At 43.2% G+C, this 21,698-nt stretch overlaps 1 protein-coding gene across 1 annotated transcript in view; it reads left to right on the forward strand.

Annotated features, from left to right (window-relative positions):
• The window catches only part of LOC122539648 (peptide transporter family 1-like), a 55,810-nt gene that overhangs the window by 32,113 nt on the left and 1,999 nt on the right, over positions 1-21,698 (forward strand). Inside the window, exons 10-11 of the mRNA XM_043674646.1 lie at positions 6,791-6,922; positions 12,021-12,128. Of these exons, the coding sequence (XP_043530581.1) occupies positions 6,791-6,922; positions 12,021-12,128 (240 nt within the window). The remainder of the gene's footprint in view (positions 1-6,790; positions 6,923-12,020; positions 12,129-21,698) is intronic.

The raw sequence follows: 21,698 nt of genomic DNA on the forward strand, positions 1-21,698 counted from the left end.
AAGGGTTTGGAGGGATATGGGCCGGGTGCTGGCAGGTGGGACTAGATTGGATTGGGATAACTGGTCGGCATGGACAGGTTGGACTGAAGGGTCTGTTTCCATGCTGTACATCTCTATGACTCTGTATGACCCACCCTCTCGACCACCCTGGGAAAGATGTGCCCAGGCCCCTAATTGGAGCCTGTATTTTTCCCAGACCACAGAGCTGTTCCTACAGAGCGCGCAGACTGACTGTTCTGCACAGGCACGGAACCCATGACCAATAAAATACTGACTGGAAGCCTAACTGCGTCCAATCCTATGGACAGGAAACAGAGGCTGCCCTATACCTACTACATGCTGAATGTTTGCTGCACACGGTGAGCTGGCGTCACACACTGTCCTACAGCAAGAACCTCTTACGCTAATGAATTGAGTTAGCTTTATTGTCACATGTATTCAAATGAGTATAGTAAAAAGTTTACAAGTCACCACTTACAGTACCATCTTGGGTATAAGTTGTATAAGTTCAGATTCTTCAGTGCACTTTCTTACAAAGAAAAATTTGAAAAATAAAGAAATAAAAAGTCCAGAATTACAGATTATACAATTAAATTAGAAAATAGAGAAATAAAAAGTTTGGAATAGCAGTCCTTCCAACCCAGTCCACACTGGTACCTTGTCCCCAGTCCACGCTGCTACCTTGCCCTCAGTCCATGCTGGGCCTTGAGTCACTTTGAGAGTGGAAGATCATGCTGTGACCTTGCGAAAAGACTGCCACCGGCCGCAGAGAGACCCCCATGCTGGGCCGCCAAAAGACCAGCATGGACTGCCAAGAGACCACCATGTGGGGCCAAGAAACCGCCATGTCAGGCCGAGATACCGCCATGTGGGGCCAAGGAACCGCCATGTGGGGCCAAGAAACTGCCATGTCAGGCTGAGAGACCACCATGTGGGGCCTGATATAGAGGCCACCTTCTGGTTTGTGCAAGTTAAACCCACCCCGCAGTGATGGCCCAGATTATTCTCCAAGAGTTACTCCTGTTCCACCCGGCATCATAAAAATAAGGAAAATTATACCGAGTGGAGGGTATATCTGGTTTGTTCATAGGGTAGTTAAAATAACATTACGGCACTCCATGGACCCTGGGTCACTTACCTTTCAGTAGAATTGGGTAATGAAGTGGTGAGTTCATCACCTCCATTTCAATTCCATTCCAAAACAGAAATGAGTTTCTGGCTGTTTAGCATCGGATTGGTAAAGGCCAGCTCATATTTCAAAAAGATTTTGTTTGATATTGCACAAGGGATTCTGTCCTTGCTTAAGAGCCACACACACATCCTCTTTCCAGATGTGTTCTCTGGATAATGCTAACCTTCCTGGAACATCTGTCTTAACTAATGGCTAAGCCACTGGGGAATTGGATACAAGGAGCAATGGAGCCATTGCAGCTTGAAAAGAGGTATATATTATTCACTTGCTGTTTGATTATGTTCCATTATTTGTGGACAGCCAGTAATAATTCCATTAGCCTCTTACAATTCTTTGCCAAACCTTTATGGACGACTTAAGTCTGTGCACCATTCCAATTTGCAAAAAATACTCCTTTTCGCCAGAAAATTTAATCTGAAAAACACTTCCCAGATGATAGAAGAATAAATATGTGTTCTATCTACACAGAAAACAGGAAAGAAGGAGAGCGGTTTTCTATTTAATTCATTTCAATTAGGTTTGGCAGAGATTAGTTCAAATTGTTTGACTCACTTTTAAAGCTAAATTGGGAAACAATCGAGGACTCAGCCACTTTCTCATGAAATGTTTTAAGGCCTGGGTATCCATGGAAAGTGACCATCGTGTTGTTCAATTTTCTGTCCACTCTGAATGTCATCTTCCTTCCATCATTATCCGTAAAATGGATGAAGTGTGAGGGGAGCAGAGAGGGAAGTCAGAGCTAACTGAACGCCAGACTCATTCAGACAGAAGCCTCTGTAGTGTTGGGGTCTCATCATTCATTGGTTGCTAGCAGCAAAAAGGCAGGTGCAAAAGTTTCCAATTCTATCTAAGTATTCACATTGCTGTGTTCGGAGTTTATGCTAAGTGTATTGTCTGGGTTTCATTTATTGTAGACTCCTAAGTTACCCAGAAAGAGTTTCTTGAGCACTTTGTCCACTCTGAATGCTCTGGATTTCTGAAACATTTTTGTCTTTCTCTGTAACCTATCCAGTGTCAGCATGAATTACAGTGACCAAGCTGTAAACAGTGCTGTGGGCAAGCCTAGAGCATTGTGGAAGTTCATTATTCCTTCTTGAGACCTTTATATTCTATTTGACTGTTTCTCCAACTATCAGTACCAGCAGCCATGCCTTTCCCAGCACTGCGACAGAGCCAACCTTTAATTGGTTGTTAAGAGCTTGAAGACCTCCTGAGGTTGTGACTGTTATATAAATACAAGTTCTTTATTTCCTTGCTGCTGTTGCACTCTGCATTTGTGGTTTCAACAAGCGATTCAATGGATTTCTTGGGGTCCTCTCCAGTAGCTCATCGACCTCGTATCTATTACTTTTGACCAGCATTCTCAGCCTGTCTCAAAGACCCAACACACACAGCAGATTCTGATCTGAAAGCAGTTAACCTTGGGCACAATTTCCAGAAAGTGTACAGTGGCAGCTTTGCAATTTGGAGGATGGGAATAATCAGAAGGATTGGCGGTGACTTTTTTGTAGTTCAGTCATAGGAAAAGGGGTGTAGCTGGCTGGGGTAAAATTTGTTGGCCATCCTGTTTTCCTTTGAGGAGGACAAACAGTATAATAACTCCATTAATAAATAATGATAAAATGCCTGTTTGGCGATTTGTAGAAGCATAAGCAGAAGCAGGCTTGAGCCCTCAATTCGACATTCCTCATGTTTCCTGTAACTCTGGATTTCCCTAATGATGAAGAATCTGTCTCAGCCTTACATATACACAATGACTCTGCCCCTACACATCTCTATGTGGCAAGGAATTCCAAATATTCACAACCCTCCGGGAGAAAAACATTCCACCTCATCAAAGTCACAAGTTAGCACCCCTTTATTCTGGGACTATAGCCTCTGGTCCTGGACTCTCCCATGAGGGGAAACATCCTCTCATGTTCACCCTGACAAGACCTTTAAATATTCCTTTATGTTTCAATGAGATCATGAATTCTTCTAAATTCCAATGAGTAGAGTCCCAAACTATTTAACCTTTGCTCATAACATAACCGTTCCTTACCAGGGATAATCCTAGTGAACCATCTCTGAACTACCGCCAATGAAATATTATCTAAACTCAAATAAGGGGACCAAAACAGCTCATGTTACTCCAGACATGGACCCCCTTGAAATAAGAGCCAACATTTCATTGCCATTCCTGATTCCCTGCTATCCCTGTGTGCTAGTTTTCTGTGTTTCATGTAGAAGTTCCCCCCAAAATCCCTTTGTATTGCAGCTTTCTGCAGTTTTTTTCTCCACTAAATAAAATGTCTGTTGTTTTGTTCTCCCTTCCAAAATGAACAATTTCACATTTTTCAACAACATACTTCATTTTCCAATTTTTTGTCCACTTACATACTAATATCTCTCTGTAGACTGTTTGTGTCACTCCCTCAAACCTGCCTTTCCTCCTATTTTTATGTCGTCTGCAAATTAGGTGGCAGTACATTCACTTCATTCCTCCAATACATATATATTATAAAATAGTTGTGCTCTCAGCATTGATCCCTTTGGATCAACAGGTTACAGGTTGCCAACCTGAAGAAGAGCCCCTTATCATTCATTGTTCCCTGCCCGTTTGCCAGTTCCCTATCCATACCAATATACTATGATCAACATCATGGACTCTTATGACTTACCCTTCTATGAGGTACCTTGTCGAATGCCTTCTTGCATAGTCATAGAGTCATAGAACACGGAAACAGACCCTTTGGTCCAACTCGTTCTTGCTAACCAGATTTCCCTTCCTAAACTAGTCCAGTCTGTCTGCATTACAGCACATCTATTGGTTCCCCTCCATCCAAGCTGGCATTCTTGCCCTGATGAGTGCAAGATGAAAATGTTTGCTCACAAGTCCCCGTTTACAGCAATGTTCAACGTCTGCTCTCCTAAGTCACTGTCTATATCAACATCTATAGAGACTGACAGATGTAAATCAGAATGATCCATATTTCCTTTGATAGAAATATGCAGCGTTAGCACTGGAGCATTGCTATTTCTAGCACTTCAGTATTAGGTTTCCACTCACAAAGTACAGTGGCTATAAATGTCAGTTTGACTGGGGCCAGTGCTAAGAAAGTCACAGTCCCCTGTTCCATCTGCCCCAAAGTCAGGTGGGCAATGTTAATTTTGTAAACATTTAGCTGGTAAAGCAAGGAGTAGGACTGGTCTGTTTTCCACATGGGTTATACAATACCGAGTGCAGCGTAAACCAGAGTGCTTTTCTCTTCCACAGCTCATCCTCTTCTACATGAGTTCTTACACATGAGCTCTAACCTTCCCTACTCAGTATCCCAATCACAGCTGGAATCTTTACATATTCACACTCAATTGATACAATATTTTTAGTATGTAATGTTTCAGGTCACTTCCAATCTCAGCACGTAGCTAACTAAGTTATTTTAAATATCAATTCATGCCAATTGCGACACTTAAGGGACATTTATGAATTGCTTATGCAGTGTAGGAACTCAGCAGTCCAGCAGTGGTAAATGCAGAGAGTTCAAAGTCGCCAGTTTGACTATCGGTTTTAAAGGTTTACAAAGGCCTACCATTGAAGCAGAACCTTATAGAACATAGAACATAGAACATAGAAGAATACAGCGCAGTACAGGCCCTTCGGCCCTCGATGTTGCGCCGATCCAAGCCCACCTAACCTACACTAGCCCACTATCCTCCATATGCCTATCCAATGCCCGCTTAAATGCCCATAATGAGGGAGAGTCCACCACTGCTACTGGCAGGGCATTCCATGAACTCACGACTCGCTGAGTAAAGAACCTACCCCTAACATCTGTCCTATACCTACCCCCCCTTAATTTAAAGCTATGCCCCCTTGTAATAACTGACTCCATACGTGGAAAAAGATTCTCACTGTCGACCCTATCTAAACCCCTAATCATCTTGTACACCTCTATCAAGTCACCCCTAAACCTTCTTTTCTCCAATGAAAACAACCCCAAGTGCCTCAGCCTTTCCTCATACGATCTTTCTACCATACCAGGCAACATCCTGGTAAACCTCCTCTGCACCCGTTCCAGTGCCTCCACATCCTTCCTATAGTATGGCGACTAAAACTGCACACAATACTCCAGATGCGGCCGCACCAGAGTCTTATACAACTGCAACATGACCTCAGTACTCCGGAACTCAATTCCTCTACCAATAAAAACCAGTACGCCATATGCCTTCTTCACCACACTATTTACCTGGGTGGCAACTTATGCAGCTTCTTGCCACTTTAGTAAGTTGGAGCTTACCGGAATCACTGCTAGCTCTCTTCCTCACCTCCCTCTTACACCTCAATGCCCATTGCAGCTACAGTGAATCCCACATGAGGCAATACCATTTTCTTAAATATTATTCAAATTACTTTCCATTGATTTTTATGCCAAAGGATGTTCTCCAATTAAACATTCTCAATTGGAAATTGAGAGTCTTATTTCTTAAAGTTTCTTAATTAACATCATTATTAACTCAATTGGCAGAAGCAAATTTTACAGAAGGAACAATTGATAAATCGTAAGATATTACAATTAGTTAAGGACTGTCCAAATATAAAAACAGGTTACTTGGAGTTTGTTGTTAGTCTGTATCAAGGCAACCTATTTGTTTTAATACTGCCAGCTGAGACTCTGACCCAATAAAAGTAGTTAAGATTCTGGGCTAGGAGTTCAGTTGATGATTACATGTGGTTTGGAGGCATAGAATCATAGAATCCCTTCAGAGTGGAAGCTGCCCCATCGAGTCCACACCAACCACTCCAAAAAAGCATCTCACCCAGACAGCATGCAAAGCAAAAACTTGAAAACTCATGTGCAAGCACAAAATTATATAAATGTGATTATTTTCCTTCATTTGAGTGAAACTCAAGACTGTCATGTATCTACAGGAAATAAAGAAATTGTACTTTGAGTGGTAAGATGATAGGAATGGAATACTGAGTCAGCTGATGAAATTGGGATTGAAACTTTGAAGCAAAGTTGAAAGGGAGAGTTTGCTTCAGTCTGGTTGGTTGGCAAGGTTAGCGTCCTTGGTGAAGGAACACATTTTGTAGCGAACACTGAAAATAATGGCTTTGGCCTTCCTGTTAAGGTTCAAAGTAGTTACATAGAATTTGGTGAGATTTATAGCACAGAAAGAGGCCAGGCTGCCCAATTAGGCCATGACAATGTGATTCCCCTGCAATGATATTTGAATGAAAGCTTGTTCCCTCTGAATTGTTGATGGGGACTCAGGAGACACTTGGACATATTCCTGGAGAGAAAACTGACTGAGAGATGTGGAGCAAAGTGGATAGATGGTTACCATGTTGTTGGTGCTAGATTAGAGTGGTGCTGGAAAAGCACAGCAGGTCAGGCAATTGAGTCCTGATGAAGGGCTTTTGCCCGAAACATCGATTTTCCTGCTCCTTGGATGCTGCCTGACCTGCTGTGCTTTTCCAGCACCACTCTAATCTAGACTCTGATTTCCAGCATCTGCAGTCCTCACGTTTGCCTATGTTGTTGGTGCTGGTTGGTCTCAGTAGATTTTCATATTCTTGTCTTCTTGGCATAATGATGTATCATTTTTTCCCAGGTCACCGTGCAGCTGAACATTGATAACTGGCCAAAAACAGTCTCCGTGCTTTGGCAAATTCCTCAGTATTTTGTAATCTCAATGTCTGAGATACTTTTTGCAGTGACTGGACTACATCTGGCTTACACTCAGGTAATGGTTTTAATTTGTTGATGTAGAACAGCCATTAACATTGTTTATAAAATAAACATGCCATGAACCAAGTTTAACAGGAAACTTCTATTTGGAGTACTTTTCCCTATTTTAGCTTTGTTTGAAGTTTGAAGTGTTTGGAACTTTGGGTTACTTCCCAGATCTAGGAACAGGAGAAGACCATTTAAACTCTCACTTTTCAATGAGACCTTGGCTCCTCTCCATGTTATTGCCTTTCTTTGCCTTGGTCTCATAACCCATGTTTCCAGCAGCCGAGTGAAACTGATTTCTTGCCCATGTGTCAGAGTATTGATATTTCAAAAGAAAAGTCTGCTTTTGTCATTGGAGCTACAACAGATTGAACATAGAACATAGAACATAGAAGAATACAGCGCAGTACAGGCCCTTGGGCCCTCGATGTTGCGCCGATCCAAGCCCACTTCAAAAGAAAAGTCTGCTTTTGTCATTGGAGCTACAACAGATTGGACTTTATATTTTCTGAATCTGATTGGTTGAAGGTCTGAACTGAAGCCCAGTTGACTCAATCAATCAGACTTTGTCAGATTTGCATTCAGATATGTTTGCATATGAATTTGAGGCAAAAAACTTTTAAAATGGGAAGATGGTTTCTGAGACTCAAGGCTAATTGAAGCTCCATTTTTGAGGTCAAAGGAATATTTCCAGGTTTCTTTGAGCTGTTCCATCGCAGCATTTGTGAAAATGTCAGGGTTTACTGACAAATAAAGAACAAACTCAGAATGATGCTAAATTTGATTCATTGAAACAATCATGGATATTCTCATTTTTGGGACATTGCTACAGTGTGCTCTGGGGATGTCCAGTGTCGAGCTTGGCTTGTTTCTGTGTGAGTGGAACACTATATTAAATTCTGGTTATATTTTCATGATCAAGATCTCTTTCTACTGGAGAGACAAGACTCCAGGCAATTTCCATTTACAACATGCCACATTCAACGGGAAGTGTGAGAAGTAGGTATAAAATAAACAGTAATTGCCTAATAATTTGCAAACCTCAGACTAGAACTAACCGAACACACCTGATTTGGAGATGCCGGTGTCAGACTGGGGTGTACAAAATTAAAAATCACACAACACCAGGTTATAGTCCAACAGGTTTAATTGGAAGCACACTAGCTTTCAGAGCTATCACCTGATGAAGGAGCGTCGCTCCGAAAGTTAGTGTGCTTCCAATTAAACCTGTTGGACTATAACCTGGTGTTGTGTGATTTTTAACTTCTAACACACCTGAGCAGCCTCGTGTTCCATATCCATAGCTTTCTTTGCAGGGACGGCCATATGAAAACATAAACCCTCTTGTTTAAAGGTCAGCAGTAACATATGTAAGAAAGCAGTCATTTCTCTTCTCTCAAAGAAATAGTGAAAGGATTTACAGACCAATTGAGAATCTAACAATCTTTAAAGTGAACCACCACATTCAGAGACCATGATATTATGGTAATATACACCCAGAGGATGGGGTATTTATAGAATCATAGAATCCCTACAGTGTGGAAACAGGCCCTTTGGCCCAACAAGTCCACACTGACCCTCCGAAGAGTATCTCACCCAAGCCCATTCCTGTACATCTACCTCTGACTAATGCAGGTAACCTACACGTTCCGATCAATATGGGAAATTTAGCATGGCCAATCCACCTGACCTGCACATCTTTGGATTGTGGGAGGAAACCAGAGCACCCGGAGGAAACCCACGCAGACACGGGGAGAATGTGCAAACTCCACAGAGATAGTTGCCTGAGGCTAGAATCGAACCCGGGTCCTTGGTGCTGTGAGGCAGCAGTGCTAACCACTGAGCCACCGTGTCATCCCAAGCCACCGTTCCACCCCATTAGAGTAGCATATATCCAGAGGATTAGGTCTTATACTAATATCCACACAGAGGGTAGTGTTTTTAGAGTTGTATATGTCTAAAGTGTGGGGTATTAACAATGAACTGCTTAAAGAGATTCCAAAGAGAGTTGGATGAGTTTCTGGGGAAAAGCACAAGGGCACATGGGAAGATCAGGTGGAGCCAATCCATAAGAAAGGAATGGTTTGTTCATGTCTTGATCTAGCCCAACTCATTGTAGAGTCATTGAGATGTACAGCACGGAAACAGACCCTTCGGTCGAACTCATCCATGCTGACCAGATATCCTAACCTAATCTAATCCCATTTGCCAGTACTTGGCCCATTTCCCTCCAAACCCTTCCTATTCATATACCCATCCAGATACCTTTTAAATGTTGCAATTTAAAAATGGTGCAGCCTCTGCGTACCACCCTCTGCGTGAAAAGGTTGCCCCTTAGGTCCCTTTTAAATCTTACCCCTCTCACCCTAAACCTTTGCCCTCTACTTCTAGACACTCGCACCCAGGGAAAAGATTTTGCCTATTTATCCCATCCATGCCCCTCATGATTTTATAAGCCTCTGGAAGGTCACCCCTAAGCCTCTGACGCTCCAGGGAAAACAGCCCCAGCCTACTCAGCCTCTTGATATAGCTCAAATCCTCCAATCCTGGCAACATCCTTATGAATCTTTTCTTAATGCTTTCAAGTTTCACCACATCCTTCTGATAGGAAGGTGACCAGAATTACACGCAATATTCCAAAAGTAGCCTAACCAATGTTGTGTGCAGACACATCATGACCTCCCAACTCCTATACTCAATACTCTGACCAATAAAATGGAGTTTAATTTAGATAAATGCGAGGTGCTGCATTTTGGGAAAGCAAATCTTAGCAGGACATGTACACTTAATGGTAAGGTCCTAGGGAGATCTTGAAAGTAGAGTCGCAGGTAGATAGGATGGTGAAGAAGGCGTTGGTATGCTTGTGTTTAAATCAAAAGGAAGAAATAGAGAAACCAATCCTTTTGATAGGAGAATCAAGATAAAGGCGACTGTCTTTAAACGAGACAAAATTCATTTCAGTGTAAAGTCAGAAGGCATCTTTTACATGAAGTAGATTAGATTACAGTGTGGAAACAGGCCCTTCAGCCCAACAAGTCCACACCGCCCCGCCGAAGCACAACCCACCCATAACCCTACATTTACCCCATACCTAACACTACGGGCAATTTAGCATGGCCAATTCACCTGACCTGCACATCTTTGGACTGTGGGAGGAAACCGGAGCACCTGGAGGAAACCCACGCAGACACGGGGAGAATGTGCAAACTCCACACGGTCAGTTGCCTGAGGCGGGAATTGAACCCGGGTCTCTGGCACTGTAAGGCAGCAGTGCTAACCACTGTGCCACCGTGCTGCCCACACGGTGTCACTGGAATTTGGAAATCTCTCCCAATACCTCATGAATGCTGAGTGTTATTTGAAGTTTTGAAGAGGAATCATTGCTGATAAAGGACTCCTGCCCAAAACATTGATTTTCCTGCTCCTCGGATGCTGCCTGACCTACTGTGCTTTTCCAGCACCACTCTAATCTTGAAAGTTAAAGATCACACAATGCCAGGTTATAGTCCAACAGGTTTATTTGGAAGCACTAGCTTTCAGAGCGCTGCTCCTTCATCAGGTAGCTATGCAGCAAGATCATAAGGCACAGAATTTATAGCAAACGATTAGTGTCATGCAACTGAAATGATGTATTGAACAAACCTAGATTGCTGTTAAGTCTTTCATCTTTTAGAATCAGTTGCAGGTTTCAGTTCATTAATATGTAAATCTCAGAACTTCTTTTAAGGCATAATCTCGAGATAAGTTAAGGTTTTATTTTTAAAAAGGTGACATTTCAGCTCAGACAATGCATTAAAGGTGTGAGGTGTGAATCTGCAGAATTATATTTGCAGATACATTCTAGTTTGTGCAGAGCACACAATCTGCAGGCAAGTCAATCCATGTGATATTTTGTAAATTCCTGCTTTGGAAATAGAACCAACGACTGGTATACAGACAGACTCTAACCTCACACCTTTAATGCATTGTCTGAGTGAGATGTCACCTTTTGGTTTATAAAACCTTAAATTATCTCGAGAATGTGACTTAAAAGAAGTTCTGGGATTTACATATTAATGAACCGAAACCTGCAAACGATTTGAAAACATGAAAGACTTAACAGTAATCTAGGTTTGTGCAATATATCGCATCAGTTGCATGACACTATGATCTTCTGCTATAAATTCTGTGTCTTATGGTCCTGTCCCACAACTACCCGATGAAGGTGCAGCACTCCAAAAGCGAGCTCTTCCAAATAAATTGGTTGGACTATAACCTAGTGTTGTGTGATTTTTAACTAACTCCTAAACCATGGCCATTTCATGTGGGGATGGGGAGTGGGCAAATTGAAGGGTCTCCTTATGGAGCTGCTCCTGAACCTGGCCAGAGCTGTCACTAACAGGTCCAGATCGCAGGCTGTGGAGGAGCGCATTGTGCCTTAAGTGTCTGCCCCTCTTTCCTGGTCACGCTTGCACTCAATCTCCATGGAGCGTGCAGTGTCAATAGAGGCCTTTAGAGACGCTGCATATGGCTGGAGTGTATCATCACACCAGACAACGATCTTGATTTGGCTTTATATGTTTCCATTCCAGGTCTGTGGCTCTCTGTTAACCATTGTTACTGATTTTGTTTCTGTTACGATGCCCCATGAACGGCTGTTTAAACTGATTTGACATTGTTGTAAGAGAGTAGAAAGGAGGATTTGGCAGTACTCTACTCTAACCACAACCTGCTGACATTTGGTTCTGCAGAGCTGTAACACTGTGTGACTGATATCCCCAGCTTTTCTCTAAACAAATCTGATGCCGGACTCTAAGGGATTTGCTCTTTAGAGACAGGGTTGGGGAACTGCCCATTCTGACACTGGTGCTCCATGCACCTACCTTTCCACCTGTGTCCTATAGTTTACTTTAATGAGGAATGTACATAGAATAACTTAGAATTTACAGCTCCAGAACAGTCCATTCAGCCCATCAGGTCCATGCTAGAGTTTCTCTGAATGAGCCGTCCTTGCTCTCTACTCCATCTCACTGTATCAGCCTAGTCTTTGCTTCCTTTCTTCCTCTTATTCCTTGTAGAACGAGATCATTCTCACTGGTAACAAGATTGCTTCTCATCTTATCTTGCAGGCTCCTTCCTCAATGAGATCTGTTGTGATGGCTGTTTGGCTTCTTACCATTGGCGTAGGAAATCTCATAGTCGTGTTGATTGCGGAGATCGCGATAATAAAAGATCAGGTATGTGATCTGGGTTCACCAGAAAGAGGGAACAGATCCCAAACCAGCCTGAGACAGGCCATTCAATCCAACAGACAACTGCTCCAAAGCACAAGTGACCAGAGAATGCAGAAATCCCATCCCATAGCGGGGCCTTTGGGGAATTGCTGTCTGCAAACCATTGCTCACTATCACCTTGCAAACTGAGGACATTCGTGGCTCTGGACCAGAAGGTTCTAGGGTGATGTCCAAATCCATTTCTGTGCTTGTTGGATACAGTTGGCGTTTATAAGATGTTAGTAACTGGCCAGCTGATTCGTCCAAAGTGAAATGAAGAAAGTTTATGTGAAGTTTTGAGTCAGTTTAGTTTCACTATCGGAAAACTTACCCTCTCAGTTCTGGCTGGCATTTGTGCTTGTTTCCATTTCTAATTAGTGATGGGTGAGGCTGCTTGGTGTATAGGCATGAGACTATTGTTACCAGTTTGGGTGTTGAGCTTTAAAAATGTGTTAATTCTGAGTTGCCTGTGGCTTAGTTCCACCTGTCCATGCCCTTGTTACCTGTAGACTCAATCATCTCAGCAACCCTGGCTACTCTCCCATCTCACAATATGGACTGGAGGCCATCCAAAATATTATTGCTTGTATCTTAACTCAAAGCAAGTCCTGTTTATCTGTCACCGCCTGTGCTTCCTGATCTACATTAATCTTAGACTGACAATGCTTTACATTTAAATCCTTCATCCTTTTGTTCAAACTCCTTGATGGTCTGGCCCTACCTATCTCTGTAACCTTTCCTAGACCTACTTTACTCATTCCTGAAGAAGGGCTAATGCCCGAAACGTCGATTCTCCTGTTCCCTAGATGCTGCCTGACCTGCTGCGCTTTTCCAGCAACACATTTCCATCTCAATACTCATTATCTTCCAATCCTGGCTTCTTCTACATCTTTCTCGTCTCCAAATGCTTGTTATGGGCACCATATTCTATAATTCTTTCCTGACTCACTCCTAGTCTTTCTCTCTTATACTCTATTTTCATATGTGCATGGATGTGGGAATTGCTAGCTAAGACAGCATTTATTACCCATCCCTAATTGTCCAGAGGGCATGGAGAGTCAATCATATTAAAGTTTGTCTAAGACAATGTGTCCATAGGTTAAGAAGAGATTTATGGGGAGAAAGTGGGAGAATGGGGTTGAGAAACTTACCAGCTGTAATTGAATGGTGGAGCAGACTCGATGGGCTGAATGGCCTAATTTCTGCTCCTATATCTTATGGTCTAATGCAGATTTATCTGCATACAAGACATCAGTGAACCAGATTGGCTTTTATAGCAACTGACTATGTTCTCATGGTTGCTTTTTGGTTAGCCTTTTTTTAGTTCCAGATTTTTATTGTATTCAAATTTCACTGTTTGCTATGGTGGGATTTAAGCCCATGTCCCTAGAATATTAGCCTAGGGTTCTGGGTTATTATCTTCGAGGAGAAAGTGAGGACTGCAGATGCTGGAGATCAGAGCTGAAAATGTGTTGCTGGAAAAGCGCAGCAGGTCAGGCAGCATCCAAGGAACAGGAGAATCGACGTTTCGGGCATAAGCCCTTCTTCTGGGTTATTAGCCCAGTGACATTACCACTGTGCCACCACCTTACCGCCAGGCTAGGCAAGTATTTAGAATACCTCTTAAAACTTATCTCTTTGACTAAGTCACTTGAAATGTGGTTCAGTACTAAAACATGTAATAACATCCCAGCCAAGTGCATTGGAACTTTTTTCCTAAATTAATGAAGCTATATAACTATAAATTGTTGTATAATGGGAATTCAGCTCCCTACCAGTCAGTCTCAGAGATCAGTGGAATCCGAACCTCATCAGCAGGCAATGTTCAATTGATTCAAAATTAATACTTCTATCCCGTTGTCAGTGTCACTTTGTGAATGCTTTATTTTGTGTACGGTGATGGATTTGAAAGTGTAATGTTGGAGACTGCATTAGACTGATGGAGTTATAAGGCTCTGGGTGGACAATCAGGAACCCAGCTCTAGATCCTGATGGGGCCAGATGTGTCATCTTTTGGTTTCCTGGTAGTTTCAGTAATTATACCAACCCAGCCAATGCAACTATTGGCAATTGCTATCAAGCAATAAAACTCCTCTGGTAATGTAAGACAAGTGCCTCTCTTTGTTAAGACTCACTCGTGGACTAACCTCAATCACAGTTAGCCACTGTGGTTCTTAGACTCAACACAGAAAGGTCCATGGTGCAGGGCTCTCTAAAAGGGTACCCTTCCTTTTTCTACTGGGGATCTGAGCTGGAGAGCGTTGTACGCAGAGGTACCATGCAACTGGAATCAAATCACTTCACAGGGTGTCCCTGGAATTTTTGTAGATGAAACAGTATTTTACATTTATGAGTATTTTTATTGCTGTGATTCATTAATTGGCTAGACCAGTGTTCATTCCTGATGAGGGGCTTTTGCCTGAAACGTCGATTTTCCTGCTACTTGGATGCTGCCTGACCTGCTGTGCTTTTCCAGCACCACTCTAATCTAGATGTTGATTTCCAGCATCTGCTGTCCTCACTTTTGCCTACATTGGAATTCTATCATGTTATAATCATGTTATAATCATGTTATAATCATTCTTGCTTGAAGAATCTTTTATTATAAGTTAATTAATTAAATTAGTCTAATTCCACATTAACAGGTCCAGAACAGCTTGGTCTCTGATCGATACCAGAAAGTGTTGTTTAAGAAGATGTACCAAATATATTCAATCAGCTTCCAATCTAGTCACCTTACTTGCTCTCCCCCATTATTTATTGATGAATACTCTGCCCTATTGCATGGTATTATTTGGGTAGTGGTGAAACAATAAACTATTCCCACAAGGGACTTCTTTCTTTTGCTATTTTTTAATCTCCACCCAAACTGATTCTGCATAATGGTCTTCTGAACCAAAATTATTTTGCACCATTATACCAATCTTATTTTTATTAACAGAGCTATCCCTTCTCATTTTCATATCCTGCTGTTCGTCTACAATGTCAAAAACCTTTTTACTATTCAGGTCCTAGCCTTGGTCACTCTGCAACTACATCTCAGAAATGGTTTTTATATTATGGATCATTATTTCCATTTATGCTATCAATTCATCCATCAGGAGGGTTGGTGACACAATACCGCCACTGTTAAAAATCATACAACAACAGGTTACAGGCCAACACCAGGTTATAGTCTAACATCAGGTTACAGGCCAACACCAGGTTACAGGCCAACACCAGGTTATAGTCCAACAGGTTTATTTGGTAGCACTGGCTTTTGGAGCTCTGCTCCTTCATCAGGTGGTAGTGGAGAATAAGTCACAGAATTTAGAGCAAAAGATTACAGTGTCATATAGTGATATCTGAACAAACCTAGATTGTAAAGTCTATCATGTTTTAGAATGCAAGTTTTGGCTCATTAATATATAAATCCCAGAACTTCTTTTAAGCCACCTTCTTGAGAGCAAAATAGAATGTATCTGCAACCCTAAGTCTGCAAATACAATTTCACCCCATGGACTTGTATGTGTGTGTGTGCATGAGAGAGACAGAGTGAGTATGTGCATGTGTGGGTGTGAGTGCATGTGAGAGAGTGTGTGTTTGCGTGTGTGTGAAAGCTTGGTAAAGTGTGTGTGTGGGTGTGATGGAGTATAAGCCTGTGAGACGGTGTGTGCATGAGTGTGAGTGTGGAGGATGTATTTGAGTATGTAAGAGTGTGTGTATGAGAGAGAGTGTATGTATAGTGCAGTGGGGTGACCTGTAGTGTGACATGAACCCAAGGTCTCGGTTGAGGCCGTCCCCATGGATACTGAACTTGGCCATCAGTCTCTGCTCGGCCACTTTGCGTTCTTACTTGTCCCGAAGTCCACCTTGGAAAACAGTCACCCGAAGGTAAGCGGTCGAATGTCCTGGACTGCTGAAGTGTTCCCTGACTGGGAGGGAACACCCCTGTCTGTTGATTGTTGTGCGGTGTCCACTCATCTGTTTTCATAGCCTTTGCTTGGTCTTGCCAATGTACACTGCCTCAGGGCATCCTTGCTTGCAGTATATGAGATAGACAATGTAGGCCAAGCCACATGAGTACCTGCTGCGTACACGGTGGGTGGTGTCCCCACGTGTAATAGTGGTATCCATGTCGACACTCTGACACGTCCTGCAGTGGTTGCCATGACAGCGTTGTGCAGTGTGATCGTTGGTGTTGTCCTGAAAGCTGGGCAGTTTGCTGTGAACAATGATCTGTTTGAGGTTTGGTGGTTGTTTAAAGGCAAGACGTGGAGGCATAGGGAAGGTCTTGGTGAGGTGCTCATCCTCATCGATAATGTGTTGCAGACTGCGAGGAATATGGCATAGTCTTTCAGCTCCCGAGAAGTACTGGACAACAAAGGGTGCCTTATAGGTTGCAGTCCCCGTGTCTGTCTCCAGAGGAGACCATTACAGTTTCTCGCTGTAGCACATTGGAACTGGCAATCAATGAGTGGAGCATCATACCCTGTTTTTATGAGGGTATCCTTGAGTACCTTCAGGTGTCCATCACGTTCCTCCTCATCTGAATAGCGATACCATCATCCCCCCTCCCAACAACTGCCAACCTTCGAGCACCATTCTCCAACTCATCCGCTTTATCCTTGACCACAATATTTTCACCTTTGACAACCGGTTCACCATCCAGACACACAGAACAGCCATGGGGTCAAAATATGCACCCCAATATGCCAATATTTTCATGCACAGGCTTGAACAAGACTTCTTCGCTGCACAGGACCTCCAACCAACACTATAGACCAGATATATTGATAACATTTTCTTTCTCTGGACCCATGGTGAGGAGTCACTGAAGCAACTACACTGTGATATCAACAGGTTTCATCCCACCATCAGACTTCCATGGACTACACTTTAGTATCTGTCTCATTCTTGGATTCATGCATCTCCAACAAGGATGGACAGCTAACTCTACCGCAAACCCACAGATAACCTCATGATGCTACACTTCTCCAGCTTCCACCTGATACATATTAAAATAGCCATGCCCTCGGACAAGCCCTACGCATACACAGGATCTGTTCAGATGAGGAGGAATGTGACGGACACTTGAAGGTGCTCAGGGATGCCTTCATAAGATCAGAGTAAGATGCTCAACTCATCGATCACCAGTCCTGACGTGCCACAGTGAGAAACCATAATGACCTCCTCAGGAGACAGACACAGGTTGCAACTGATAGGTACCTTTTGTTGTGCAGTATTTCCTGGGAGCCGAAAAACCACGTCATGTTCTTTGCAGCCTGCAGCACATTATCAATGAGGATACGCATCTTGCCAAAACCTCCTCTCTGCTTCCACTTCTTGAGGCTGAGAGTCAAGTTCGGTATCAATGGGGATGGCCTCAACCGGGACCTTGGGTTCATGTCGCACTACAGGTGGCCCCACTGCACACTACACTCTCACACATGCGTGTGCATGGATACACACTCACGCACATGCACTCACACTCACGCACACACTCACTCACTCTCTCTCTCTCATGCACGCACACACACATACAAGTCTATTGGGTGAATTTGTATTTGCAGCATTATATTTTCAGATACATTTTATTTTGTTCAAAAATGCACAATCTGCAGACAGTTAATGCTGGTAGTCAATCCATGTAATATTTTGTAAATTCCACATTAGAAATAGAACAAATTTGACTCAAGATTGGCATACAGACACTCACACCTTTAAGGCATTATCTGAGCTGAAATGTCACTTTTTGTTATAAAACTTTAAGTTATCTCAAGAAGGTGGCTTAAAAGAAGTTTTGGAATTTACATATTAATGAGCTTAAACCTGCATTATAAAACATGAAAGACTTAACAAACCAGGTTTGTTCAATATGTCACTGTATGACATTGTAATCTTTTGCTATAAATTCTGTGTCTTATGATCTTATTCTCCACAATCCCCTGATGAAGGAGCAGTGCTCTGAAAGCTAGTGCTTCCAAATAAACCTGTTGGACTTTAACCTGGTGTTGGTCTATAACCTGGTGTTGTGTGATGTTTAACTTTGTCCACCCCAGTGCAACACTGGCTCCTCCACATCAGTGCTGGCATTCTTACCTCTGGCCGTATAGAGCCAGCTCCAAGCTCCATGACAAGCCTTGTAAGTCACGGAGGGAACAACAATGTTAGGCTGATCATCTGCTTGGAAATCCTTTCACCATCTCCTCACTATTCCCCAAAGGGGGAAAACTGGGTATGGAGATTCCCTTAAAGGAATGAAAATCAATCCATCTTCTTACAAATGCAATGTGCATTCAGATAAAGAGCCTGTAGGTCTGTCTTTTTACTGTTTCTGTCGACTCTGGTGATATTTGCTGTTCCACTGTTCTGTTTGTTTGCTGTGTCTCTCTCTGTCACACTGTCATTAATATTCCCTGTATCATTACTGTGCATCCTTTCCTTTAACTATTTATATTTTATCCAATTTCTTAAACTTTCCAAATCTCTATTTACTTGACCGTGCACCCCTCCCTCCAAAAAAAGAACAAATAACAGAGAGCCTGACAGCACAGGAGGGCCCTCCAAGCCTGCGCTGATCCAGATTCTCGATCTAAAACTGCCCTCATTTTTCTAAGGATCTGTATCCCTCTGCTCCCTGCCCATTCATGTATCTGTCCAGATCCATCGTAAATTACACTATTGTGCTCGCCCTTACACCTCCGCTGGCAACGCGTTCCAGGCACCCACCACCCTCTGTGTGAAGAACTTTCCACGCGTATCTCCCCTACATCTTTCCCCTCTCACTTTGAACTCATGACCCCCTAGTAATTGAGACCCCACTCTGGGAAAAAGCTTCTTGCGATCCACCCTGTCTGTCCCTCTCATGATTTTGTTGACCTCAATCAGGTCCCCCTTCCACCTCCGTCTTTCCAATGAAAATAAACCTAATCTACTCAACCTTTCTTCATAGCTAGCATCCTCCATACCAGGCAACATCCTGGTGAACCTCCTCTGTACCCTCTCCAAAGCATCCACATCCTTTTGGTAATGTGGCGACCAGAACTCTACACAGTATTCCAAATGTGGCCAAACCAAAGTCTTATACAACTGTAACATGACCTGCCAACTCTTGTACTCAGTACCCTGTCTGATGAAGGAAAGCATGATGTATGCCCTCTTGACCACTCTATTGGCCTACATTGCCACCTTCAGGGAACAATGCACCTCTCTGCACATCAATTTTCCAGATCTCTCTGCACATCAATTTTCCAGATCTCTCTGCACATCAATTTTCCAGATCTCTCTGCACATCAATTTTCCAGATCTCTCTGCACATCAATTTTCCAGATCTCTCTGCACATCAATTTTCCAGATCTCTCTGCACATCAATTTTCCAGATCTCTCTGCACATCAATTTTCCAGATCTCTCTGCACATCAATTTTCCAGATCTCTCTGCACATCAATTTTCCAGATCTCTCTGCACATCAATTTTCCAGATCTCTCTGCACATCAATTTTCAACTTTGTCTTCTCTTCAAAGAGTTCTATTAGGTTTGTAAGACATGACCCGCCCTGCACAAAACCATGCTGCCTATCACTGATAAGCCCATTTTCTTCCCAATGGGTATATCTCCTATCCCTCAGTATCTCCTCCAGCAGCTTCCCTACCACTGACATCAGGCTCACAAGTCTGCAATTACCTGGATTATCCCTGCTACACTTCTTAAACAAGGGGACAACATTAGCAATCCTCCAGTCCTCTGGAACCTCCCCTGTGTTCAAGGATGCTGCAAAGATATCAGTTAAAGCGCCAGCTATTTCCTCTCTCGCTTTCCTCAGTAACCTGGGATAGATCCGATCCGGACCTGGGGACTTGTCCACCTTAATGCCTTTTAGAATGCCCAACACTTCCTCCCTCGGTATGCCGATTTAACCGAAAGTAATTAAAGGTCTATCCCTAACCTCAACTTCCATCATGTCCCTCTCCTTGGTGAATACCGATGCAACATACTCATTAAGAATCTCACCCACTTTTTCTGACTCCACCCATAACTTTCCTCGAGTGGGCCAACCTTTTCCCTAGTTACCCTCTTGCTCCTTATATATGAATAAAAACTGCTCCCAATCTATATTCGTCAGCTCCTGCCAAATTTTGGTATAGTTGGCCTTCCCCCAATTTAGCTCTTCCTTTAGGACACTCTCGTCTTTGTCCATGAATGTCCTAAAGCATATGGAATTGTGATCACTATTCCCAAAGTAATCCCCTGCTAAAACTTCAACCACCTGGTCGGGCTCATTCCCCAACACCAGCCCCAGTCTGGCCCCTTCCCGAGTTGGACTATTTGCATACTGCTCTGTAAAACCCTTCTGGATGCTCCTTACAAATTCTGCTCCTTCCAGACCTCTAACACTAAGTGAAACCCAGACAATGTTGGGAAAATTAAAATCTCCTATCACCACCACTCTGTTTCTCCTGTATCTTTCCATGATCTCTGTTCATATTTGTACCTCTATCTCACATTCACTGTTGGGAGGCCTGTAATACAGCCCCTAATTCTGAGCTCTGCCTATATTACCTCACTGCTCGAGTCACCTTGTTTCCCTCCCCCAAATATCCTGTCTCCCATGTTCTTGATCTCCCAGGCCTACAGATGCCTCGTTCCCTCTCCTGAGTCCTGGCTTCTAAAGTTCCCAGGTGAAAGTGAGGACTGCAAATGCTACACTTTTTTCGAGTCTAAAATTCCCAGTCCATCACCCTCTATTGGTGTTGAGAGTGTGGTGCTGGAAAAGCACAGCAGGTCAGGCAGCATCTGAGGAGCAGCAGAATTGATATTTCAGGCAAAAGCCCTTCATCAGGAAAGAGCCACCGCCTGGGATTCTCCTGCTCCTTGGATGCTGCCTGACCTGCTGTGCTTTTCCAGCACCACACTCTCGAGTCTGATCTCCAGCATCTGCAGTCCTCACTGTCTCCACCCTCTATTGGTGTCATGTGCTGACAGTAAATTTGCATTAATGACTGATCTCAGTGCAATTATTGATATTGGTTGTACCCTGGGGAATATATGTATATGTGAGTTCTCTAATACATGAGATAAGTACATGTTAAACTCTTAATGTCCAGCTTTGAGTTGGTTCTAGCTTTTTTTTAATTACTATTCTTAATTTGCTGTCCATGATCTCAGTACATATTTGTACCTCTATCTCACATTCACTGTTGGGAGGCCTGTAGTATAGCCCCTATTTCTGAGCCCTGCCCATATTACCTCACTGCTCGAGTCACCTTGTTTCCCTCCCCCAAATATCTTGTCTCCCATGGCCTCCTTCTTTAGAGACCGTTATTTCCCTTCCCACGTGGTTAAAGATGCCCTCATCCACATCCCGCACCTCCGCCCTCAAACCCCACCCCTTCAACCGTAACAAGGACAGAACCCCCCTGGTCCTCACCTTCCACCCTACCAACCTTCGCATAAACCAAATCATCCAACGACATTTCTGCCACCTCCAAACGGACCCCACCCCCAGGGATATATTTCCCTCCCCATCCCTTTCCGCAAAGACCGTTCCCTCCAT

This window comes from Chiloscyllium plagiosum, chromosome 33 (genome assembly GCF_004010195.1).
Source record: "Chiloscyllium plagiosum isolate BGI_BamShark_2017 chromosome 33, ASM401019v2, whole genome shotgun sequence".
Classification (NCBI taxonomy): Eukaryota; Metazoa; Chordata; class Chondrichthyes; order Orectolobiformes; family Hemiscylliidae; genus Chiloscyllium; species Chiloscyllium plagiosum.